General features: G+C 39.9%; 1 protein-coding gene and 1 long non-coding RNA gene across 14 annotated transcripts in view; one reads left to right on the forward strand and one right to left on the reverse strand.

Moving 5' to 3' along the window:
• The first annotated feature begins 1,957 nt into the window (after positions 1–1,957).
• LOC122461362 lies at positions 1,958–17,735 on the forward strand. Its single transcript, XR_006283206.1, has 2 exons — positions 1,958–3,601; positions 14,555–17,735. It is a non-coding gene; the product is annotated as an uncharacterized LOC122461362 (long non-coding RNA).
• The window catches only part of RUFY1 (RUN and FYVE domain containing 1), a 43,578-nt gene continuing 28,500 nt past the window's right edge, over positions 8,278–23,355 (reverse strand). For 6 of the 13 annotated variants that reach the window (XM_043520645.1, XM_043520646.1, XM_027833637.3 and 3 more), the window contains exons 7-18: positions 22,614–22,679; positions 19,627–19,696; positions 18,366–18,467; positions 17,772–17,888; positions 16,829–16,996; positions 14,959–15,056; positions 13,707–13,826; positions 12,686–12,815; positions 11,569–11,663; positions 11,177–11,225; positions 10,869–10,946; positions 8,278–9,134 (exon numbers count right to left, since the gene is read on the reverse strand). In XM_043520645.1, coding sequence (XP_043376580.1) covers positions 8,991–9,134; positions 10,869–10,946; positions 11,177–11,225; positions 11,569–11,663; positions 12,686–12,815; positions 13,707–13,826; positions 14,959–15,056; positions 16,829–16,996; positions 17,772–17,888; positions 18,366–18,467; positions 19,627–19,696; positions 22,614–22,679 — 1,237 coding nt within the window. In that variant the 3' untranslated portion in view covers positions 8,278–8,990. Of the gene's footprint in view, positions 9,135–10,859; positions 10,947–11,176; positions 11,226–11,568; positions 11,664–12,685; positions 12,816–13,706; positions 13,827–14,958; positions 15,057–16,828; positions 16,997–17,771; positions 17,889–18,365; positions 18,468–19,626; positions 19,697–22,613; positions 22,680–23,355 lie in introns of all 13 variants that reach the window. The other 7 variants (XM_043520644.1, XM_037906073.1, XM_037906072.2 and 4 more) reach the window with 2 other exon arrangements.

The raw sequence follows: 23,355 nt of genomic DNA on the forward strand, positions 1-23,355 counted from the left end.
CCTCAGCCTTCCTTTATGCTTTCAACTCCTGGCTCCCTCCGTCTCCCACGCAGACTGACTTGACTTAACACACACTGCACGTTTTCCCGCCTCTTTGTTCAACTTGCAGTACTGGCTTCAACCCTCTCAACTCCCCAAGAGTCATTCATTCAGCTTACCTTGAACAAGCTCTGGTCTTTCAGCATCACCCATGAGCCCCTCTATCAACCTGTCAGCTGGCCTTTCCCAGATTTCTAATCTGTCAGCATTAATTTGTCTGTTCTCAGTCATCGGCCTCCTGCCCTTTCACTTATATGGCTGACTTTCTCCAGTCTTACTGTTCTCCACCCTTAACTCTTGTCAACCTTGCCAAGGGGTTTCAGCCCTTGCACACTCAACATCCACTTCCTCTTTTGCTGCTCTCATCCTGCTGCATATCATGGAGTTTTTGCCAGATACCTTTACTTTCTCCATTACATTTGTTCTCTCTGTTCTGCTATCTTCCTAACTCGGTCAATTGAATCCCAAGTCTGGAACTTCAGCCATGTTTTTGCCACTTTTCACACACTTCTTAAACACTATACTTAATGATTTTTTTTCAAGAGAATGACAAAATACATAACCCTAGGCTTCCCCTCATACCACTCATCTTTCTGCCCTATCCCACATGCAAAAATTTGTGGCACCTCTACTTTCTGATTTTCCTCATGACTGCTCTCTTCACAGTACAAGCACACAAGTCTCTGCTATCTACCCCCCCACAAACAGTCCTGACCTCACTTGCCTTTCAAACTACCACACCATCTCCCTTCTTTCATCTCTAAGCTCACTGAATGCACTGTCTACAGTTAAGCCACTGTCCCTCTCCATTCTATTTTAGACCTCTCCAGTCTATCTTCCACCCCTTGCTCTCAATCAAAACTGCTCTTGCCCAAAGCACAGAACCAGTACTCCATCCTCATTCTCTTGTATTCCTTTGGCTTCTGAGACTGTCCTTTCCTGATTGTCCTCCATCAATAATAGCTCCCTCAGAAGATCCTTCCCTCCTTAACTTCCTGTGGGCATTTCATAGGGTTGTGCCCTTACTTTCCTTCTCTTCAGCCTTTATTTCCAAGTAATCTCATCTGCAGACATATTTAGCTACAATCTCTGCTGACAACTCTCCGATCTACCTCTATTCCAGTTCTTTCACCTGTCTGAACTAATGTCTTAAGCTGTCTGACCGCTCTAGCTCAACAGGGCTAAAACCACTTTTAATCCTCTTTCCTACCCCCAAAAGCCCTTTTTCTCAAATACTGCAGCCACCATCCTGCATGTTACTGAGGCCCATATTCTGATCATCTTTGACTTGAACCAATCAAGGTCCTCACATTCAGGCTGCATACAAGTTTGCAGATTCTTTCTGTGTAACTGCTTGAAGATATGGCCTTTTTGCAGCCCAGTGTCTCTCACAGGTCTGGACAGCTGGACTCTTCTGCTCTCCCTATAGCTCATGGAGGTGGCTCAGTGTTTTGGCTTCACAGTCTAACCATGACCCTGGCTTGCTGCCAGAGTATCTCAATATGCATCAGTAGACAGGTGTTTCTTTTGCTGCTTCCCTTAAAATAGAAGGTGTAACTTTTGTGCCCAATTTTTTGGGCAGGGGGGAGCACCTTTCTCTCCTCAGCATTCCTGCTTCTCCTTGGGTCAGTTAACCCCTTGTGGTTTTAACTCTCCCTGCTTGCTCTTCTGCCCCATAGAAGCAGGGCAGAGCAGCCAAGAAAGCACTGGGCCCTATGCAAGTTATACTCTGAGAGGCAGTTTCCCCAGGCTCAGCAGACAGCAAGTTGCGTCCAGCCTGACTCCATCCTTCTGTCCTGACTTCCCGGGGCCAGCAGTGAAACAGGCAGGTAGGGTCCCCTAACTACCCAGGCAGCCATAGCTCCAATAAGGGGGTGGGGGAGAATGGACCTAGAACCCTGCTGCAGAGCAGGGAGATGCTCTAATAGCAAGAAGTGCTTCATGCAGGAGGTAAGTCCCAAGGCATCTATGCAGAACAAAGAGGGAAGTTGTGGGGCAACAAGTCATCCCCCTAAAGAAGGGGTGCCTTGGGGAAACAAGCCAGGCTCCTAATCAGCCCCCATCCATCCCAAGCCAAGCAGGAGGGATGAACTGGACACATTTTTCCCTTTTAAGGGGAATGGGAGCCAGAAGGGGAGGGATTTTGAAGTTCTCTGCTTCCTCTACTACTGAGGAAAATAAGGGTCTGGCTTTGAACCCTGAGCAGGCTCTTGACAGTAAGCCCTAAGAGTAAATTTCTCCCCTCAAAAAATCCTTCAGGCAGCAATATCCCTCACTTCTTTGAGCAAGTGATCAGGGAAGGAACAAGCCTGAGAGGGGCAAGGATATGAATAAGAGCAATCTCAGGCTCTGTAACATTCAAGAACCAAAGGGCTCTATTGGTGAGATGACAAATGTTGATGCCACTGTTCCCTCTGAAGAAGAATTCTACTGTGAGGAGTACAGAGATAGAATGACAAAGGGCTTTGAAGCATTCTCCTCCACTGTCAGATTCGCTGCCTTTGCAAGAGCTTCCCTTTCCTGGCTGGAGGATCTCTGTTCTCAAGGGCTTTCACTCTGACTTTGGCTCCTTAAAAAAATACTAGCAAAAGCTGCTGTATCCCTTAGTAAATCTCCAAAGTGCTTCATAAAGGAGGTAGACAAACCACCTTATCAAGACAAAGAACTTCTGATCCCATAGTGCCTTTTTAGACTAATTTTTCAGCAGGGCCCATGCTTTGTTTAATGCACAGGTTTGACTTTAATGGGCTTACTCAAATCTCTATATTCACAGCCTTTCCAGGTAACATTGACCTACAGGGTCTAGGATTAAATACCAGAGCATTTTCAGCACCAATGGTACAAGTTAGATTAATCTTCTGTAGGGCCTTTTTTTAGGAATAGCTTTTTCACAAAAAGTGCCTTCAATTGGAAATCTGTTGGGAAGGGAGAAAACACTAGATATGAACAAGGCTGGGTGTGGTGAGTAGATATTCCCTTAGTGGCCACAATACTGTTTGGTGATTTGATAGTTGTTGTTTTTAAAACAGCCTTACAATCTGGTCTGAGATAGATCTTTATTAACTGAACAGCACTATTGTGAAAATCTGGAGGATTCTAGGTAATGAATAATGCTGGGGTCCACCCATTGAACATACTGTACAGCTATCAGCACATACACTGTCCAGCCTGCACACAATAGCACAGGATTCCTGTAGAGAAGAGAAACAACTTGAAACCAGCTGGGTTTTTTGGGGAAGGGGGTTGTTTGAGAGTAATACAACGTCCCCTGTATTGCCAATTCTGGCTCTAAAGTTCTCCTTCCCTATGTTTTTGTGTGTATGAAAAACTCAAGCCAACTGGCTTCATCAGATGCTGCTATATACAAAGCAAACTGATTATTTAATCCTTCAGTTCTTAACTTAAAAAAAAAACAAAATCTGTTCAGAACTAAATTCACAGTATTCTCTAGTACTAAGACCTGCACGAGCAACCATCAATCTATTATTTAACTTGAATGCTGCTCTTCACATCATTGAAATGGAACACGAGGAGAGGGGGAACAAGCACCACTAAGCAACAGGTAAGTGATGTGGTGGGAAGGATGTATGTGAGGAAGGGGGCCACGTGAAAGTAAGAGCCAGAGCAGCACCCCAGGGGAAAGACCAGGAGCAAAATTAGACTGTTGTAAACATCTCCAAAAGAACTTGCATTAGGTAGCTAAAACGACACAAAGTAATTGCTGTACTTGCCCTAGAGTGCCATGGGTAGTACACTGCTTCATAGGGCAGTCAAATATCTGAGAACTGCCCTATCAGTAAAGAACAGAGCATCAGACCACTTCAAAGAGTTAAAAAAAACATGCAAACTTATCCCAACAATTGATAGCTCACTTCCACTGCTTACCTAACACAAGTAGGTAGGGAGGGCATATGCTGGTAGTTCAGAGTTGACTAGTCATGTAGTACTGGCTCATTCTAGCTTCTAAAATAACCTTGAGAGACAAATCATTTTCCATGTAATCAGTTGCTGTGCTTACCAATAGCCTGTCATGTGGTCCTGGAGGGGAGTTGGTCTGCACACAATATATGAATAGGGAGGGAGGTAGTCTACATTAGGAAAAAGCAGATGAATCCTTGACCTAACACTGTTTTAGGGTAGTTTTTTCTTCCTGTCCTTACCCTTCTCACCAAGTAGCTCTGCAGTTGTTTGTCTAACTTGCTTGGTAGCGTACCTTGTTTTTTCTTTATTCATTCTTTTCTGTCATTAGCAGGAAAAGGCTAGAATGTAGCCCAGTAAAGTAAAGAGCAATATAAGTGAAGCTAGTTTTGGAGAAAAAGCATTTTCTCTTACCCTCAAGTAGTGTAAAATCACACAGCTCTCTATTCTATCCATTCTGGCAGTCCATTTTACTGATGCAACATTACCCTAAGTAGCATGTGCCTATTCAATTTTGAACTTAATTAGTACTGAAAAAGTGGGTATTCACAGAGTGAGCTTCAAGAGAGATCTGACAACTTTCTGTTAGCGAGTACGCTGCTGAAGGCAGCAAAACAGATACAAAGGTATTGGCATAGTCAACAAATACATTCTCTTTTCTACCCAGTCCCACAACAGGTGTCCTTTATCCAGCCAAATTCAACACACTGATGAGTTTATCAATTACCAGTAAGGTAATTACTGCTGGGAATATTCAAGCATTAGCAAAGTTTAGATACAGATTGGAGAACAAGTGCTACTAATAATAGTAGGGCCCAGCTTTTTCTGGATGTGATATTTGACAGATTTCTTCACCAAATAGTCACTGAACCAACAGAAGGCGATGCCATTTTAGATTTGGTATTGGTGAGTACGGAAGATCTTATGGTTGTACAGGACAACCTTGGTTTGAGTGATCGTGAGCTAATTCAGTTTAAACTAAATGGAAGGAGAAACAAAAACAGATCTGCAACTAGCATCCTTGATTTCAAAAGGGCTAACTTAGGGTTACCGTATTTGAACATTCCAAAAAGAGGATACTCTGGGGGCAGGGAGGGGAGGGATTTGCTTGCACCCCCGTGCCCCTGGTCCAGCCACAACTCCACCCCCTCCCTGCCCCATTGGACCCTTTCCCCAAATCCCCAGCCCTGCCTCCACCGCCTTCCCCCTCCCTCCCAGCCACGCAGAACAGCTGTTTTGTGGCGCAAGTGCTGGGAGCTAGGGGGAAAAAGCAGGCACTTTTGAGTGATCAACATTCACCCTCTTGAATGATCAACTCTTCTTTGGGGAAGAATGGCAAAATCCCAGATGTTTTTAGATATTTAAAAATTCCTCCCAGATGGCAATTTAAGAACCAAAAAGCTGGACATGCCTGGGAAAATATGGACGTATGGTAACGCTAACTAACAAAAAAATGAAGGGAATTAGGGAAGTGGACTGGACCAAAGAACTCAAGGATCTGAATGTAGAGGAGGCTTGGATACTTCGTCAAAATTGCAGAAACTACTGATACCAGCATCCCAAGCAAGGGGAAAAATTTGTAGGGAAGGGTTGCAGACTAAACTGGATAAGCAGCAAACATCTCAAATGGGGTGATTAAGAGAAAGCCGAAAGCTTAGAAGGGATGGAAAATGGGATGAATCAGCAAGGAAAGTTACCTCTTAGAAGTCAGAAGGTGTAGGAATAAAGAAAGAACTGCCAAAAGCCAAACAGACTTGTACCTTGCAAAGAGAATTAAAATCAATAGTAAAAGGTTCTCTAGCCATATTAATTAAAAAAAAACAAACACACACAAGGAAAGAAGAAGTGGGAGTGCTAAATCCTGAGGATGGGATGGAGGTTAAAGATAATCTAGGCATGGCCCAGCACCCAAACTAATACTTTGCCTCAGTTTTTAATAAGGCTGATGAAGAGCTTAGAGATAGTGGCAGGGTGACTAATAGGTACACAGATATGGAGGTAGATATTACCACATCTGAGTGGAAGTCAAACAGCTTAATGAGACTAAATTGGGGTAACTGGAAAAATCTCCATCCAAGAATATTAAAGAAACTAGCATATGAAGTTGCAAGCGCAAGAGCAAGAATTTTTAATGAATCTGTAAACTCAGGGATTGTACCCTATGACTGGAGAATTGCTTCTATAGCTTCTATTTTTAAGAAGGGGTGGGGGGGGAGAGAGTGATGCAGGAAGCAACAGGCCTGTTAGTTTGACCTCAATTGTATGCAAATTGGAATAAATTTTGAAAGAGTAGTTAAAGACAGAGGTGAACTGTAATTGGGATAAAATACAACATGGTTTTACAAAAGGTAGATTGTGACAAACCAACCTGATCTCCTTCTTTGAGAAGATAACTGATTTTTTAGACAAAGGAAATGCAGTAGATCAAATGTGCCTGGATTTCATAAAGTTTGATACAGTTCCACATGGGAAATTAATCCCTATTTTCTCCAGTTTAACTAAGAGGAGAATTGAAAGGAGGGTAAAGAACTGGTTAAAGGGGAGACTACAATGGTTCATACGTAAAGGTGAACTGTCAGGCTGGAGGGAGGTTACTAGTGGGAGTTCCTCAGGGATCAGTCTTGGGACCAACCTTATTTAACATTTTTATTATTGATCTTGGCACAAAAAGTGGGAGTATGCTAATAAAATTTGCAGATGACACACAGTTGGGAGGATTAGCCAATATGGAGGAGAACCAGAATATCATACAAAATGATCTGGATGACCTTGTAAACTGGAGTAATAGAAATGGGATGAAATTTAATTGTGCGAAGTACAAGGTCACACATCAAGGGACTAACAACAAGAATTTTTGCTATAAGCTGGGGATATACGATTTGGAAGTGAGAGGAGGAGAAAGTTTGAGTGTATTGGTTGATCACAGGAAAACTGAGTCATCAATGTGATGCAGCTGTAAAAAAGGCTAATACAGTCCTAGGATGCATCAGATGAGGTATTTCTACTAGAGACAGGGAAGTGTCAGTACTGTTATACAAGGCACTGGTGAGACCTCATCTGGAATACTGTGTGCAATTCTGGTCTCCCATGTTTAAGAAAGATGAATTCAAATTGGAACAGGGGCAGAGAAGGGCTACTAGGATGATCTGAGGAATGGAATGGAAACCTATCTTATGAGAGGAGACTCAAAACAAGCTTGGCTTGTTTAGCCTAACCAAAAGAAGGCTGCGGGGAGATAGTGTTTATCTCTCAGGTGTATTTATAGAGAGTAATCCTAAGAGGGAAAAGAATTATTTAAGTTAAGCGCCAATTTGGACACAAGAACAAATGGATATAAACAGGCCAACAAGTTTAGGCTCAAAATTAGATGAAGGTTCCTAACCATCAGAGGAGTGAAGTTCTGGAACAGCCTTCCAAGGGGAGCAGTGGGGGCAAAAACCTAACTGGCTTCAAGACTGAACTTGATGAATTTATTGAAGGGATGGTAGGATGAGACTGCCTACCACGGCATGTAGCCGATCTGCCACTGATAGCTGCAAATATCTCCACTGGCTGTGATGGGATAGTATAATAGATAGGGAGGGTTCTGAGTTACCCCAGAGAATTCTTTCCCAGGTGTCTGGCTGGTGGGTCTTGCCCACACACTCAGCATCTAAGAGATCACCATATTTGAGGTTGGGAAGGAATTTTCCCCTGGGTCAGATTAGCAGAGACCTAGGAGGTTTTTCATATTCCTCTGCAGCATGGGGCATGGGTCACTTGTAGGTTTAAACTGGTGTAAATAGTGGATTCTCTGTAACCTGAAGTCTTTAAGCCATGATTTGAGGACTTCTGTAACTCAGCCAGAGGTTAGGGGTCTATTACAGGAGTGGGGGGGTGAGGTTCTGTGGTCTGCAACATGCAGGACGTCAAACTAGATGATCATGATGGTCCCTTTACACCTTAACGTCGAAAACCTATGAACAGAGTCAAAAGTTAAGGGCAGTGCCTTCATTTCTGCCCTTATGGGGGGCATTTTGTGTCAAGTTTCAGTTTCTTCACTTTTTCTTTTATGCAGAGTGGTTTGAGGTAGTTACATTTTGTGTAGGTGTTTCAAGTTCCTATGAACAGACTCTCGTTTCCCCAGAATGTTGGATGGTTTTTTTTATGTATACATTCTCTTGCTTCTTTGCTCTTAGTTTGTATTGCTTTTTTATACTACACAGTACTTCAGTTCCATTACACTCAGTTACTTTAAAAGTGTCTTCTTGCTTTACGTTCTCTATAAACTAGGAATAGTATTTTGTTCTGCAAAATGAAAATCTTTCAAAGATTACATGCTTGATTTTACTCATTGGTATTTATTTTCAAGAAAAAAATGGAACAGTGTTAAGACTAAATATCTCGTTTTCATAGTTTAACAAAGACTTTATTGCATAATCACTATTGTATTCATAAGTGCTTTAGAAACAAATATAGTCTATATGCTATTTTTACTTTGAAGTATATCGTGAAGGCACATTCATTTATACATGTAGACGGTTGACTGTTTTTCCATGTTCAATTTACTTTGTTCACATATAAAACTGTACATAACTAACATAATATAATCTGGAATATATTAAAAGTGAGTAGTTAGACTAGAACCATGAGGCTACAGTGTGCAGAAACAAATCAGTGATTTTTTTTTTTTTAAGAGGTCAGATGTACAAATGTGAAGTACAAAGTTTTAAATAAAGAAAATAGCTTTTTATAAAATTCAGAAAAGTGAATTCGCACTTCAAAGTTTCAGCATGTTGAGCACTTTTTAAATTATATGATTTTTAATTCTACTTTATTTCATTATGAAATATATTGGCAAAATATTAGCTTTCATAATTCCTATAAATACCTTTATATCTTTTAAATTATTACTTGACCTGTTCTAGAATGGAAAGTGTTGAAGTCTAAAGAGATGTTTTCTTCTGCACAAGGGGTACTGGAAGTCAAACTTTTAAAAAAATTCATGACTCCTTCTCCAAGCTTAGGATGGTCCTCTTGAAACAACTGAAGCATTAGGGAGCAGTAGATGAACATCTCTGAAGCAGTAAAGTGTGACACGCGTCACAAACACGCACAGGTTTAGGGTAGGATGGCAGTGCCAGTTCATTGCTGGAACAAGTGTTGCAAAAGATGTCACCACAGTTTCTACAGTGATGCTACAAGACAGTTTAAAGCAAAATTAGGATTGAGTAAGCACAAACTGTACAGTTTAATCTTTAACTACAGCAGGCTATTAGCAAATTGTGATAAGCTCCTGCTGCACTATCCACTGTTTCCTGAGCCTCCAACCAGGACCGTCCCTAGGTATTTTGGTGCCCTATGCAGCGGGGGGCTGTGTGGGGCCCCAGGCCTCCGCGGGAAGTGGAGTGACCCAGCCCCAGCCTGCTCTGCTCCCCTGGCTCCCAGCCGCGCAGCTGGCGAGTGCTGGGGGGTGGTTCCCCCTCCCCGCAAGCCTGGGAACCAGGGGAGTGGAGCAGGCTGGGGCCGGGTCACTCCACTTACACACGGTGAGTGCAGGGTCAGGCCTGGCTGCAATCTTCAGGGGAGTGGGGATGGGGCAGGGGCCTGGGGAAGAGCCGGGGCAGGGGCTGGAGCAGCACGCAGCTGTGCAGGGCACCAGGAAATTTCCTGGTGCCCTGTGCAGCTGCGTGCTTTGCATATGGGTAAGGACGGCCCTGCCTCTACCCTCCCCACATCAAGGATCCACTTCCTTCCACATGAGGACTACACAGAATTCAATCTGGAGGCTGTCATCACAGCTGCTTAGCTAGAAGGGGGTCATGCATCTTGAGACATTCATTCTTTCAGGAGACTAAAAAAATGCCTTAGCACTTCCAGTTCTTGCTGGTTAGAAAAGGAAGCCACAATGGGAATTGAACCCAAGTTTCTCCAGGGCAGCGCAGTGCACTACCAGAAAGCTACAAATTCCTGCTATCAAGCAACATCCTCATTGAGAGCACACAAGACTCTGGTTTATGCTAAATCACAGTTTTTAGAAACAATCACCTTTTAAACATTTTTAAGAAACTTGTTCTCTCTCCCCCGTCAGGTTAACGGGATAGTGTTACTCAAAGTCAAGTCAATTTTCTCTAGTTAGTAATGTATGACAAGATCTGGAATTAGAGGCTTTTAAATACTTCTTCCCTAGCAAAATGAGCTGACACACATTAGAAGGGTAGATGACTGGTGCCTCTCCATAATGGGCGGGGGGCACCAGCTAAAGGGTAAGACCATTTGACCTCCCCAACGTGACTCTTCCCCCACCTAGCCCAGGGTCCTTGCGCTCTGCCCATCCCCTCCGCATGTTACCTGCGGGGGACCTCTGTCCTCCCACTGCGCTGGCTCCCCCTGGCATGTTTGGCTGCTGTGCCTAGCAACCAGGCCCTGGACCCACTCCTGGATGCTGCCCAGTGCAGCACAGCATCTGCCTGGGAGAGTGCCTAGCTGCGGCAGCTGTGGGCTGCCTCCTGTCCAGGCTTGCCTTCCGGGAAAGTGGCTGAGGGAGTTTGTGCTGCCCTGCCCCACCCTCCCTGGCATGCTCAGAGTTGGCTCTTGTCCCCAGAAGCAAAGCCTGGGGAGGGAGTGGCGGCAGCCTGCTTCCTGCCCAGGCTCAACTTCTAGGGACAGGAGCTAACTGAGCATGCCGGAGGGGCTCCAGCTTGTTCGGCCACTGTCCCCAGAAGCTGAACCCGGGCGCGGGCAGCCTGCTGCTACCGCAGCCAGGCGCTCTCCCAGTCAGCCAGGACACAGTCAGTGTGGATGGAAGAGGCTCTGGCCCTGCCTCTCCCTGTCCTGGCCAGCTGCTGGAGAGACACTTGACTCTTTGTGCACCTCCCACGAGTCGCCAAAAAAAGGGGTATTCTTCATAGTTATCCACTGACCACCACTACCTTTCTTCTTGAAATGGAGAACTCCTTCTCACATTGTTTACAGTGGGTTGCTTCATCATCTTTTAGCCAGGTATGGCCCTAAAATAAAAACAAACAAACAATCACATATGCAAGAAAGATCAGTTCAGTTATGAATTACTTGGAGAAAGGATTTGAAATTGAAGGTGGTTTGGGCTGCAACACTTGGAATTTCCCACAGCCATATTCTAAATCATTTCACTCAGTTTTAAGAGTTATCTGCAGTATGAGGTCATCTAAAATGAAATATGTACAAGACTTAATTTACCTTTTTATAAAGTGTACAGTACCTTTAGTGCTTTATTTACTTCTTTAATATCTTCCATCTTCAGTTTGGATCTGGAAAAGATAAATTAAGAATTTACTTCGCATTTTACCATGAGATAAAGACGACTATTTATAGAAAAAATGCAACAGAGTTTAGCTGGAACTAAGGGGAGGGGACAAAAAGTCCCAATCCTGCAACCCTTGTGTGCGAATAGTACCACTGAAGTGAATGGATAAACACACATGCACAAGTTGCCCAAACCTTGGTATATACTTTCTCCATACTCATCCATCGTTTCTTAAAATTGACACTTATTTATGTAACTGGATGCTCTTTAATTGTTGCATATGTTATGAATTAGTTTGAAAATCCAACCTCATTTAGCTACAAGGTTCTTAAGTTATTGGAACTTACTGGCTAAGATGTTGTCCCATTTCTTGTAGAGCTTGTTCCTGTTCTTCACAGACCTTCTCTAACTGCTGCTTCTCATCTTGCAATTTTCGCAGTTCCTATAATTAACACACAATGCTCTGAACAAGAACATGAATGCTGAGCATCTTCAGCACAGTGTGAAGAATGAGAGGGTTTTTTGCAGCTTTAAAAAACAAACAAAAAAACCCCCAACACACAAAAAAATCCCACCAAACATTGACCTTATATAATCTGTGTCCTAGACAATCAGCCCAACATGGTGAGGAATTTATGATAGATTAGCTTCTCTGCAAAGCTAGATACCTATTCTTGGACTTTAGGATCTTGCTTTTACTGTGTTTATGTTAATAACCTGTTCACATCTAAATGGTATCCAATTTAGGTATTGTAGATCATCATGGGGAGGTTTTTAAAATGATTATACAAATACAAAGGAGGTGAAGAGATTTTTTTTCATGCCTCTGCAATCTCAGAGTAAGCTACTATATGTGGCATAAACCAACCAATTCACCAATGGTGCAATTATTATTCAGTCAATATGCAGTGCACACACCTCTTATTCTTTATAGTGCCTAGGACCCCATTGTGTTAGGTGCTGTACAAACACAGAACAAAGACTGTCCCTGCCCCAAGGGGCTTACAATCTTAGTAATGTATGCTTTGCTCCTCCAGGCACTTAAAATAAATACAACAAATGCCAATTGCACACAGGGGAGTGGGTTGCTGCAAGTCAATTTAAAGAATGATTTGTAGAAAATGATTTTAAGCAGCACAGAGGATTTGAAAACTTGTAAAATTAGTTCACTCATTTTAGTTTTTAAGTTTTAAATATTCACCACTGAAACTTGGGTTATATCATCAATTCATCTTTCTTTTGTAATATGCTGACCCCAAGCTCCTCCTATTTGCATTTTCCTGCAGAAAGTTAGTCGAATTGTTGAACATTTTCCCGTAACCACTTTCACAAGTGGGCAATGGGGGGGAGGGGGAGAGGGGGTCTATAGAAATAAACTAACTATTCAAGCAAAGGTGGGAAATACTTGCATAGCTTCTGTTGACTTTCCATCCTAATCACTCACCATGCTCCCAATGTGCTTACCTTTTTCAACCCTTCCATTTGTTGCAGTTCTGTTTTTAGCAGACTAGTAGTATCCTTCTCTTGATGTAGCTCTCGTTGCAAAGTTTGTCTCTGTTCTTTTTCAGATTTTAACTCTTTCTCCAGAATTGAGCTGTTAAAATAACGCTGGTTGTAACAGAGGCTGTTTTTACAAAGAGTTTTAGGAAAAAGAAAGGACAGGAACACTTGTCCAATCCAGGGCAAAACTGGAAACATTGTTCCGGGAAGGGGGAGAGAGATGTCTTGGCAGCGCAAAGATCAATAATTATGTTAAACAATCTTTTCCTTTGGTCACAGCAAGGAAGGAACAGCCAAGACAGTGGGTTTCAGGGGTTGTGGAGTTTTTATTCAGTTAGGTGTGTACTTGACTGCTTATGTATAAATAATTGAACATACAAAACATTACAATTGAGAGTATATGCACATGTACATAGCCCCATTAGTGAAATCCTGGAAAGACTTCAATAAGAATCAGCAGCACAGTGGGGGATGCATTTGGTATTAAATTCCAGACCCTTTTAATGCAGTAAGAGATTTTTTCTTTATTTGAACACTGACTCAAAGTGAATCAGACCGGGTTTGAGAACAGGAGGAGTCCTGGGGAGGAGCAAGATAGCACCCCATAAATCAACATGTCACTTTGCATCCTTTCCCATTTTTTTGACTGAATGTTTTCTATTAAGACTCAGTCTTTTGGGTCTCATTTTTTGTCTGCAGAGGATCTAGCACACTCCCTGATGCTAAATAAGTTAATCATTCATAATCTTTGGTTATTAAAAGGGAAAAGCATGCAAGTTTAATTCATTTATTAATAAAGCATCCACTAACCATCTTACCCGTGTACATACACAAAGTTAATGATTGCAAATAATTTATCATCCATAAAAAACTAGTTATCTATCACTCTTTGGCACTAGAGAAGAAACACAAATCTTAAAAACAAAACAGAATTAACTTTTTTCTTCTTTATATTAAGTATTATAGAAGTAAAAAAAAAAAGTACCACTGATTGTCCAGCTGGGAGAGTTGTTGCTGTAGAGTCTCAATTCTGCCACCAAACTCTTGCTTCATTTTGATATTTTTTTCTTCTGCTACCTGCCTAGCCTGTTCTGCATGCTGCAATCTAATGCAAAATAAGGCATGCAATGCATTTATTAGAATCAATGCACAAAAGTATTACTTAAGTATGGACAATACTTTCCTTTAAAAAATTCTATTGCACCCATTTTTCTACAGTGGTATAACTGAGAATTTGAATGCACAGCAATAGGACATTTAAAAAACAACAGTTTCTGTGGAAGCCATAAGCAGCTACATAGGATGTATGCCTTAACTCAGCGTACACAGAATACATTTACACATGCAGTAAGTGTTGTGGTATGGGCCAGATCTATATGTATGGGGGCAGAAAGAGACAATGTGCACAAAGGGGAGGTCAGAGGGTGAGCCTGGATCTGTACGGAAGATGAGGGTGTAGTGTGGATAGTTGGAAGCTATGGAGGGTTTGGGAGGGTGGGGAGGGAGTGGAGAGGCAAAATTTTAGCAGTCAGTGCTCTGCAATGTGGGGAGAAGTTGATCTGTGTTGGGGCAACCACAGGGAACCCCCATCACACTTGTCCATATCATCTAGTTTCCTTGCCCCCTGCTCAGGCCCATCAGAATGGTCTCATTATTCAGTGCTGCCTCTGTTGTGGCCCCTGTCACAGACTGGAGCTAGGGAACAGGGCTGTGAAGCTGGGCCAGGGAGGCAGCATATGAGAACAGATGTATCCTTCTCTTAATGTATGGCTACACCAAATAAGGAGAGTAAATGATTAAGTTTTATATATTTCTATATATTTATATTTCCAGTGTATAGTGATCATGTGGAAATGCCTGAAGTTTGGAGTTCATGGTGTGTGTACATCTATTTGAAGGCAAAAGAAAGTAATACATTGATGGCTACACTTCAAGGCAGGATGATTTTAATAGTGTTGTGTAGAAGAGTTACCAAGTATTTTATGCAATAGGCAGAACAGAAAATTCAAAGGATCACATTAACATTAACTGTGGTAAATGCGGAGACTAAATTCAGGCTCTTGAAGTATGAAATGGAGGGATCTTAGTCCTGATTTAATTGAAAAGCTCAACCAAGTCTTAACTATGCAGGCACTACTGAGGCTTCAGTAATATGTAAGAATATTGGAAGTTCTTTTAATATTAATAATCAATATTCTTTTTCCAGCATTGCCTTTTTAAGAGTTTGTAAATATTACCTCTCTTCCATTTGTTTCATAGTAGACATCATCTGATTTGTTTTTCCTTCAAAAGAGGATATTGTTTCTTTTTTCTGTTGCAGTGAGCTCTCTGAATTCTGTAAGAAGAAATTTGAGCAAATAATTTCACATAAATTCTTCTTTAATATTCCAAAGCATAACCAAAACAATAAGGTTTAGAGCCAAAGTTTAGTGCTTGAGAAAGAAAATCAAGGATATTTTGAAGAATTTGATGCAGTCAGAAGAAAACTGAAAAGGGCAAGATGTACTAAATGGTGTTCTCTGTTTTGATGTACCAGAGAGGGAGTAATGGGAGAGCAAAGGTCAGGGAGTTGGCATAGGAGTGGTTCTTGAGATCAGGCAACTGAAGGCGGAGGAGATAACAATGGAGGATTGGGAACATTAGAGGTTGCGAGGAAAGGAAGAGGACAGTAGTTAAAGGGCTATATTAGGAGATAAGGAGAATTAAGGGGATATAACACTACTGTTGGCACACCTTAAAACAAAAAGCTAAGAAAATGAAAGGATACAACTGATTCAAGGATCTCGAGTCAGTGTTTGATTTTAATTGTATCATCAGCACCAGCTGGAATAGTACTAAAGAAGTTAAAAAGTGAAAGAGGAACACCCCTGTTTCTCCTTTAGGAGCCAACAGTCACACACCATCTCTCAAATCTGTGTTAAGGGAGAAGTGAAAAAACCCAAGCAACACACAATTTTTAAAGGGCTACTTGGGCAGGATGAGAAAAGTCCTAAGAGCTATTAATTGGACCATGGTATTTCAAAAGAAGATAAATGGGAGCAGGGGGGCCGGTCTTTTAAGTAAAAATTCAACACAATCAAAAGCTTCTCTTTTTAGAAATAAACACTCAAAGGAAATGAAGTGATCGGGCTGGATGAACGTGGAGGGTAACTTAAAGAGATCAGTGACAGTGCTTAACAAAAAAGGAAGTGAAGATGCATATATAGAAGCTGAGACAGGGCAAATGTCAGACCAGAACAGGAAGATGCAAATGTAGTACTGGAAGTAGGAGTATATGAAGAGACACAGGGTGGTGAAAATATAGGTACAATTAAAAATGAAATGAACAGATGAACAAATGAAAAAGTACCTCACTAGTGTAACTAAAGCTTACTGTTATTAGACTGTGTGCGCAAATATTGATTTGCACCTGCAAGTTTTTGTTGGCTAACTTACACTTCTGTAGCACCTTTCATCTTAATATTTTCAATTGCTTTACAGACATCAAGGAATCTTCGTAATACTCCTGAGGTAGATCAGTATTTTACCCATTTTGAGGAAACAGGAAGTATATGACTTACCTAATGTCACATAGGAAGTCAGTGAGAGAGTAGGGAACACAACCTAGGGGATTCTATTTTTCCACGCTGCAGAATGCAAGTAACTCCCAGTTTGATCTTATGGCCCGATCTGCTCCAAGGAACTAAACTTACGTAGTCTAGTGGCTTGAACAGAGGACCAATAGGCAAGACTCCTGGGACCCTATTCTCCCCCTGTATAACAAGAAACTGACTGATTTTTTTAGTGCATTCTCTTCAGGGTACCAAATGGTATTCAAAAAGGGAATTTATATAATAATTTACAACTAAAGTCTACACAACTTACAATAAAGACACATGACATCTGGTAAGAGAAAACTATGGAAGGAAGGTTAAAGATAGGTGTTACGGAAGGACTTCTCAGAGGATTATTGACTAGTAAAGCTATCCAGCACATATTGATACAACATACATAACAGAGTCTGCAACAAAGATAATTGTATACTTGCAACAAGGAACACGTGTATGGATTACCAAACAGCAAGACAATATTTTTAGTTCTCTCCATCTACAAATTTGATATATTTACCTGGGATTTGTGAAACATCTGCAAATTAATAGCTTTAACTTCTTCCAACTGTTGGCGAAGAGCAACCAAAGTGTCTTGTTTTTCATGAGTATCTTTTTCCAGTAGTTTCATGGCAATTTCCATTTCTGTTTTCATTCCAATCTGCAGCTCCAACTCTTTCTCTAATTCCTTAGAAGAAGATTTCCTAATTATTGCTATATAGGGCATGAATCACGTGTAAGAAATTTCTAATGTGCTAAACCTACATGAAACTTGTCTGTGTATTATGTCCAAGGAATAACGTTGAGTTATTTTATATGTAATGAGACAAACAGCCCAAATAACACAATATGAGTAAGTTAGTAAGAATGGTAAGAAGGAAAGCAGCACACAGTATATTCTAACTCTCAGCATTCTGCTACTTTATTTTATTTGCAGTCCTGCTCTAGACAGTAGAACTGAATGTTTAAGTCAGCCTTCTCCATTCTGGGTATTTCTTTCCAGGTAGGGACTGGCTACAGGAGCAGAAAGTCTGAAATGAAGCAGAGGGCTCTTAATCCAGCCAGACCATAACTGCTGAGAGAATGCTCCACCTGAGAGGTGACTGCTATAAGTCACAACAATGCATGACCGCAAAGAAAAAAAAGACAGTTGCTTTTTTGTGTTGATAATTTAAAAAGCATTAAAAATATAGTATTCATTGTAATAGTCTAGCAAATGAGAGGAGGACTTCATTCTTAACTTTCCATGAGCTCTGTGTTTTGTTTTCTTTATGGACTGTTGCTGTCCATTTGTTTGAGCTATTCTGAGAAAGATGCTTGAAAATCCACTGTGGAGCAAGGAGCCTGGATTCAAGCAATCCACAGCATTTTCTGTATTACATGCTTATAATGTTATAGCACTAACAATAAAGACGAAAAACCATAAATCTTTCATTTCACCCTCCGCCATGTGGTATCCTCACCATCCTAATTTTTTTTTCCTCTTTCAACTGGTTCCAGACATCACTGTACATTTCATCCAGACCTTGGCGTGACTGTTTATAGGTATCCAGTTCTATTTTTGTATCCTGTATTGTTACCTACATGAAACATTAGGAAAAGTTGTTTTTGAAGTTTGCTTGCAATTTGGTTATGGGACATAAAAGAATAAATAGCAATATTATTTTAAAATAAAATAATTTCCTATGATTGCACAGAATTGATCTTACCTCTAATCAGATGGTCAATATTAAAATAAATTCTCAAAAATAAATATTAGTACTGAGGTTTTTAAATGTCCAGTGCTTTTGAAGATACTTCACCCCATTTTTAAAAAACATTTGCAGCCTACATCTGAACAGACATGGTTTCATTATATTGTACACTATGGTACTAAATTTTATTTTTTTTAAATGCGTATTATATGAGAAACAAATTTTAAACAGAAGGAACATGTTCATTACCAATAAGTTGCATACAAACATGGTTAGCATTCAAATTAAAAATTGTTTTATAATACTGAAGCTAATTGTTCAGAGGACAGCCTATTTCCCATATTCTTGAACTGGATGTCTAACCTCTACACTCTTTTCACTCCGCTCACGAATTAATTCATTTTGATGTTTTAACTGTTGCTGTTCTTCCTGAAGTGAACCAATCCGATCCGTTGCTGCTGCAAGCTGGTTAAAGAAAAAAGTAAGACTATCATGATTAAACACAGACAAGTGTGCAGCACCTGAATGAGATTTAAACATACCATTCAGTATATTGTTAGAAATAAATCTTAGTACGGTATGTTTCATAATACAGTTAAGTAAAAAATACTAGTCACTGCTAATCTTTAAAATATTGATTACGGGGCTATTTAATTTGGAGAGTTACACATTTGCCTCTCACCTTGAAACACCAGTTTGAATTCTGGCATAGACCATAGATGAGCTGCATTGTTTTATCATAGATAGCTTTGGGATGTACAAGGTTGGGACTATTAGGCGTTTTGTCAATATAATTGTCTTTAGGATGCTCAGAAATGAAATATAAAGGCACACTGAAGGTTAGACCCAACATGCTTTGAGTGGATGACAGTGTTGTCAAGAAGGGACATCTCCAGCAGGGGTAGAGGCTGGACTTTGCAGAATGCTGTGAGAAGTGTGAAATCACAGTCGCAGATTATTTTAAATGATCTGTATAGGTGGAGTACTGTAGTAGGATGGGCATCCTATTCTTATTTGCAAATTTTTTTTTGCTTGGAAGCTGAAATGTGACGACTCCTTACAACTTTCTTCCTATTCACTTTCATTTTTTGCTTTAATCTTTCTTCTCTCTTTTAAATGGGAAATGAGAGCACATGCTGGGGATAGATGTACATCCTGCTGACATAATTAAGGAGGCAAACATTTTAAGGAGAAAGTGGGATGAGGTATTTAATGCCTCCTCATTATTGGGCAAGTTTGGATTTGTTTTGTTTAGAAAAAGACCACTTTTTATAAAAAGACTTGATCAGACAAATAAGTCTGCAGACATCTTGAAATCACTGGTATAACAAGGAGTCTTCTGCCAACATCACCTCTAACAACCAAAACCTTCTAGGTCTTTATACCATATTTATCACCATTGTATTGTATGTGGGAAAGCTTTGAGAGTGTTCTGACTCAAGCCAGTCCTATTAGTTCCCACATTTCACAAGCCTGAAACTCACTCCAGATTTGGGGTGAAATCCTGGCCCAACTGAAATAAATAACAAAACTCCCCTTTCCTTTTTAGGGATGTAACAATTAAACTTCCTCAGTTGACTGTATAACACATTTGTATTTTAAAAAGGTAAAATTAGCCACAAACCTCTTCCTGGAGTTTTGAATTGGTCTTTTCTAAACAATCTATCTTGCTCTGGAGATCACCAACTGTGCAACTGTGGCAAAAGATTCACATTTGGCTTTAGATAAAAAGAATGACATGTTCAGCTTTTATTAATCCTCACAGTTATATTTTTGTAACAGTCTCCTATAAACAGCAACTAGAAGGTGGAAAGGCAAAATTTTGAGCTGGTATACATCCCCTAGGTGAGCCAACTACTTCTTTCACAGGGTGTGGGGGAGGGAAAACAGAAAATGTATCATCTTTACTTACTTGCAAAGACATACATTTGGAAAAATCAATAGTCTCCTACAATTAGCATACTGTCTTCATTTCTGAGGCCCCCTTCTGAGCTGTGTGCTCTGAGTTATGGTGGCCTTGAATGCTCTGCTGCAGATCTACCTCAGTTCCAGCTCCTTTATGTATCTAGAGCTGTGAAAAGGTGCCAGAACATGGCCCAGGATTTGGGTCTGAGTTCGTAAAGAATCATAAAAGCCCCACAAAACCTAAGTTATTTTCCAAGTCAAAGAGTGCCCTTTCTGCTATTTTAAATATTTAAGACCTCTTATGCCTTACATTAGTACATTGTTTTATTTGCTTTGGTACTTTTCTAGTTCAGAGCCTATACAAATGGCACCACATACAATATTATGGCAAAATCCAAATTATCTGGTAATACAAGATCAACACCATTAAAGAGCTAAATAAAACTAGTACTATGTAACTTAGTAACTGAGACTACAGTCACAAATGTATCCATAGTAATCAGTAGATAATGGAATACCAAGCGGAAAGAGTATACTCTGACTAGACCAATATTGATATAAGGGTAATCTCATTATCTAAAGAGGGATTACTTCAAATTGCAATAGAAAACAAATAAATTAACTTTTAATTCTGTTGGAGATCTCCAGTGGGACCCAGTGATGTTCATCACCCCAGTGGAAGAGGTTATGTACCCAGAAAAAGAATTTAGGGCTATCCTCTGTGGAGCCGATCCAGCAAAGCACTCAAAAGCAGACTAGCTTTAAAAGCACGAGTAGTACCATTCAGCTTTCTTCCATAGACTTCCTGGATCAAGGACTATTGCCCCGCCTGAAACTAAGTCTCTGATAACTATTTATCAGAGTTCAATTGCTGATAGAATCCCAAGGTTAGTTTGTAATCCTTGGTTTAGTCAGAAAAGTTTAATACTTCTCAGCTGATTCTGAAGAGCTGCAATAGTTAAAATGCAGAGAAATGACTGGATTTCCTCTCCAGCCTAGCCATGGAGGATAGTTCACATTCCTACAAGCATTCTCATTTATCGTACAATTTATTTCTAACAATATTATTAGATTCCTTTTGCAAAAGAAAGTCAGTTGCCCTTTTAGATTGGACTAAGATCTTTAAGTTTGGTGTGGTCTGTTTATGTAAGTCTTTCAGGAAAGAGCCAACATACTGGCTAAGAGACTTGAATATAATCTGCAACATTATTTAGATTAATTCCATTTTAGGAATGATTGACATCAATGCTTATTTTGCTTAGTCACTGAAGTTGTTTAATCCACATCCTGTGTTGTTTATGAAGACTAAATACTGACATAGGTGTGGTTGGATCAGACAAGAATTTAAGTTTTGTTTAAACAAGTGTAAGCTAGTCATGCTAAAAAAACCAAAACAAACATTTGAAGCAAGAGGCACAGTTACAAAACAAACTATTGAAAGATTCCTTTAGTGTTTAGTCAAGGTTAAACTAAGGGGAAAAAATGTATTAAACATTCTAATAAAATTATAAATAAAAACATTCATATGTAGACATTGAACAAATTGCAGATTATAGATTTTTAACAACAGGGTAAGCAAATATGCTTGAAAAAAGGCAAAAAAAAAAGCACACCAACCTCTTTTTTCTAGTTAATGTTTTAAACACACATATGGTCATCCAAGAACTCTCACACTGGATGCAAAATGAAGTTTAATTTTAGGAGGAGTCTTGACAGCATAATGATTAGTACTTCTCTAGGACTTTCCACCAAAATTACATTTGTTACACAAATCCAGTCTTGGATGCTTCCTTTATGCATTTTAATTTAAAATCAGTGCTAAGATTATAATGAGTGCTATGATATATTTAGAAATAGAATATGATAAATAATTTTGAATCCACACTTTTACAGTAGTTATTTTCTGGACACAAAATTTTAGGCAATACTTAGGTTTTTTCTGTACAAGTGATCAAACTGAACAAGGTTCCTTTTCTTAAAATTACACATCAGTAACTTGAAAACTTCCTAAAATCAAAGAGGACTATATTTCTGAACTAAGTGTGCATTCATATTTTGAATGTTACCTTTTCATCCTTAGAAGAAGAGTTAAGATACGATCTAAAACATACCATAATCTCAGAATTGGAAGCTAAAGGCAAAGGCATTCTGCAAAAAAATTCTGATTTTTATTAAAACATTATTACTATTTGCAGGAAATTCTATCAACTGTAAGATAATTCTGATTTTCTTACACAGAGGAAGGAAAAGATTAAAGGTCATAAACTCACCATACGGAGTTGTGAACTATGTTCACTGCTTTTATAAGCCAATAGTATCACCTCCTCACAGGCAAAATATTTTGTTTAACAAACAAACAGACTTCAACTTATACTACACAGTTATTTTCCCAGGAAATATTCTCTCAAGCCTCCTAGGCCAATTTATATTGCTTTTATTTTGAGACTAGGGAGTGTTAACTACAAAGCTGAAAGAGACTTGCTCTGATGTTTAAATATCCAAAGCAGAAGAAGGTAAAAAAAAAAGATTATGCAACTGATAAAAATTAGTTTCCTTTGGAAATCCACATATTGTGAAAAGAATCATCAGTTAGTGTATGAATTTGTGAGCAAATTGTACACAAAGTTACAGGCAGGGCACAGAGAAAAGTCAGTGGAAAAATAAAATCAGGATGAATGTTTGCGCATTCAAACAGACAAATCTTACCTTAGATGACGGTTAAGTTCTTCCACATAATGCTTCTGGTCAAGCACAGCAGTGATCCCAGCATCTCTAATTTTTAAACATTAAGAAATTTAAAAGGGTGTATTCATTTTGAAGTGTTAATCTGTACTAGACATGGGATCACCATGCCCATCCCACATTGTTGAATAAGAGAAGTGTCAAGTTGATTACCTACGTACCAGACTTTAAAATTACTTTGTCAATGCACTTAAGATAAACAATGTCATACTCCTTATGAAAGACAGAAGTTTGAAGAGGCAAAGTAGCAGCACTATAAGCAAAAAAACATGAGCAAGGATGAAGGAAGAGGGGAAATAAAAAAAGAATAAAACCCGCACAAGGACATGGAAAGAATAGAATGCCACCAGAAATTTTAAAAAAAGGATAGGAGTTAGTTACCAAACACATATACAGATCAAGTGAGTATGCTCTAAAGGGCAAACTTAGAGATGCTGATGCTAAAAGGGTCCCCTGTGACAAAGAGATTTCAGTTAACCTGACATACTGGAGCAAAGTCAGAAAAGTAAACAAACGGGTAGGGTATCTAAGTGTGTAATAGATGATGCTGTTCTAATTTAAACTGTAAGGGACAAGGAGGCAAACTTCAATTTAATCTTAGGAAATATTAAGGGAAGTAAAAAAATAGATAATATTTTGGGCATAGCAACCAACTGCATTTGATATGGCTAAGGGGCAAAAGGGAAAACAAATGAAGCACTCATTC

This window comes from Chelonia mydas, chromosome 8, assembly GCF_015237465.2.
Source record: "Chelonia mydas isolate rCheMyd1 chromosome 8, rCheMyd1.pri.v2, whole genome shotgun sequence".
NCBI classification, from domain to species: Eukaryota; Metazoa; Chordata; order Testudines; family Cheloniidae; genus Chelonia; species Chelonia mydas.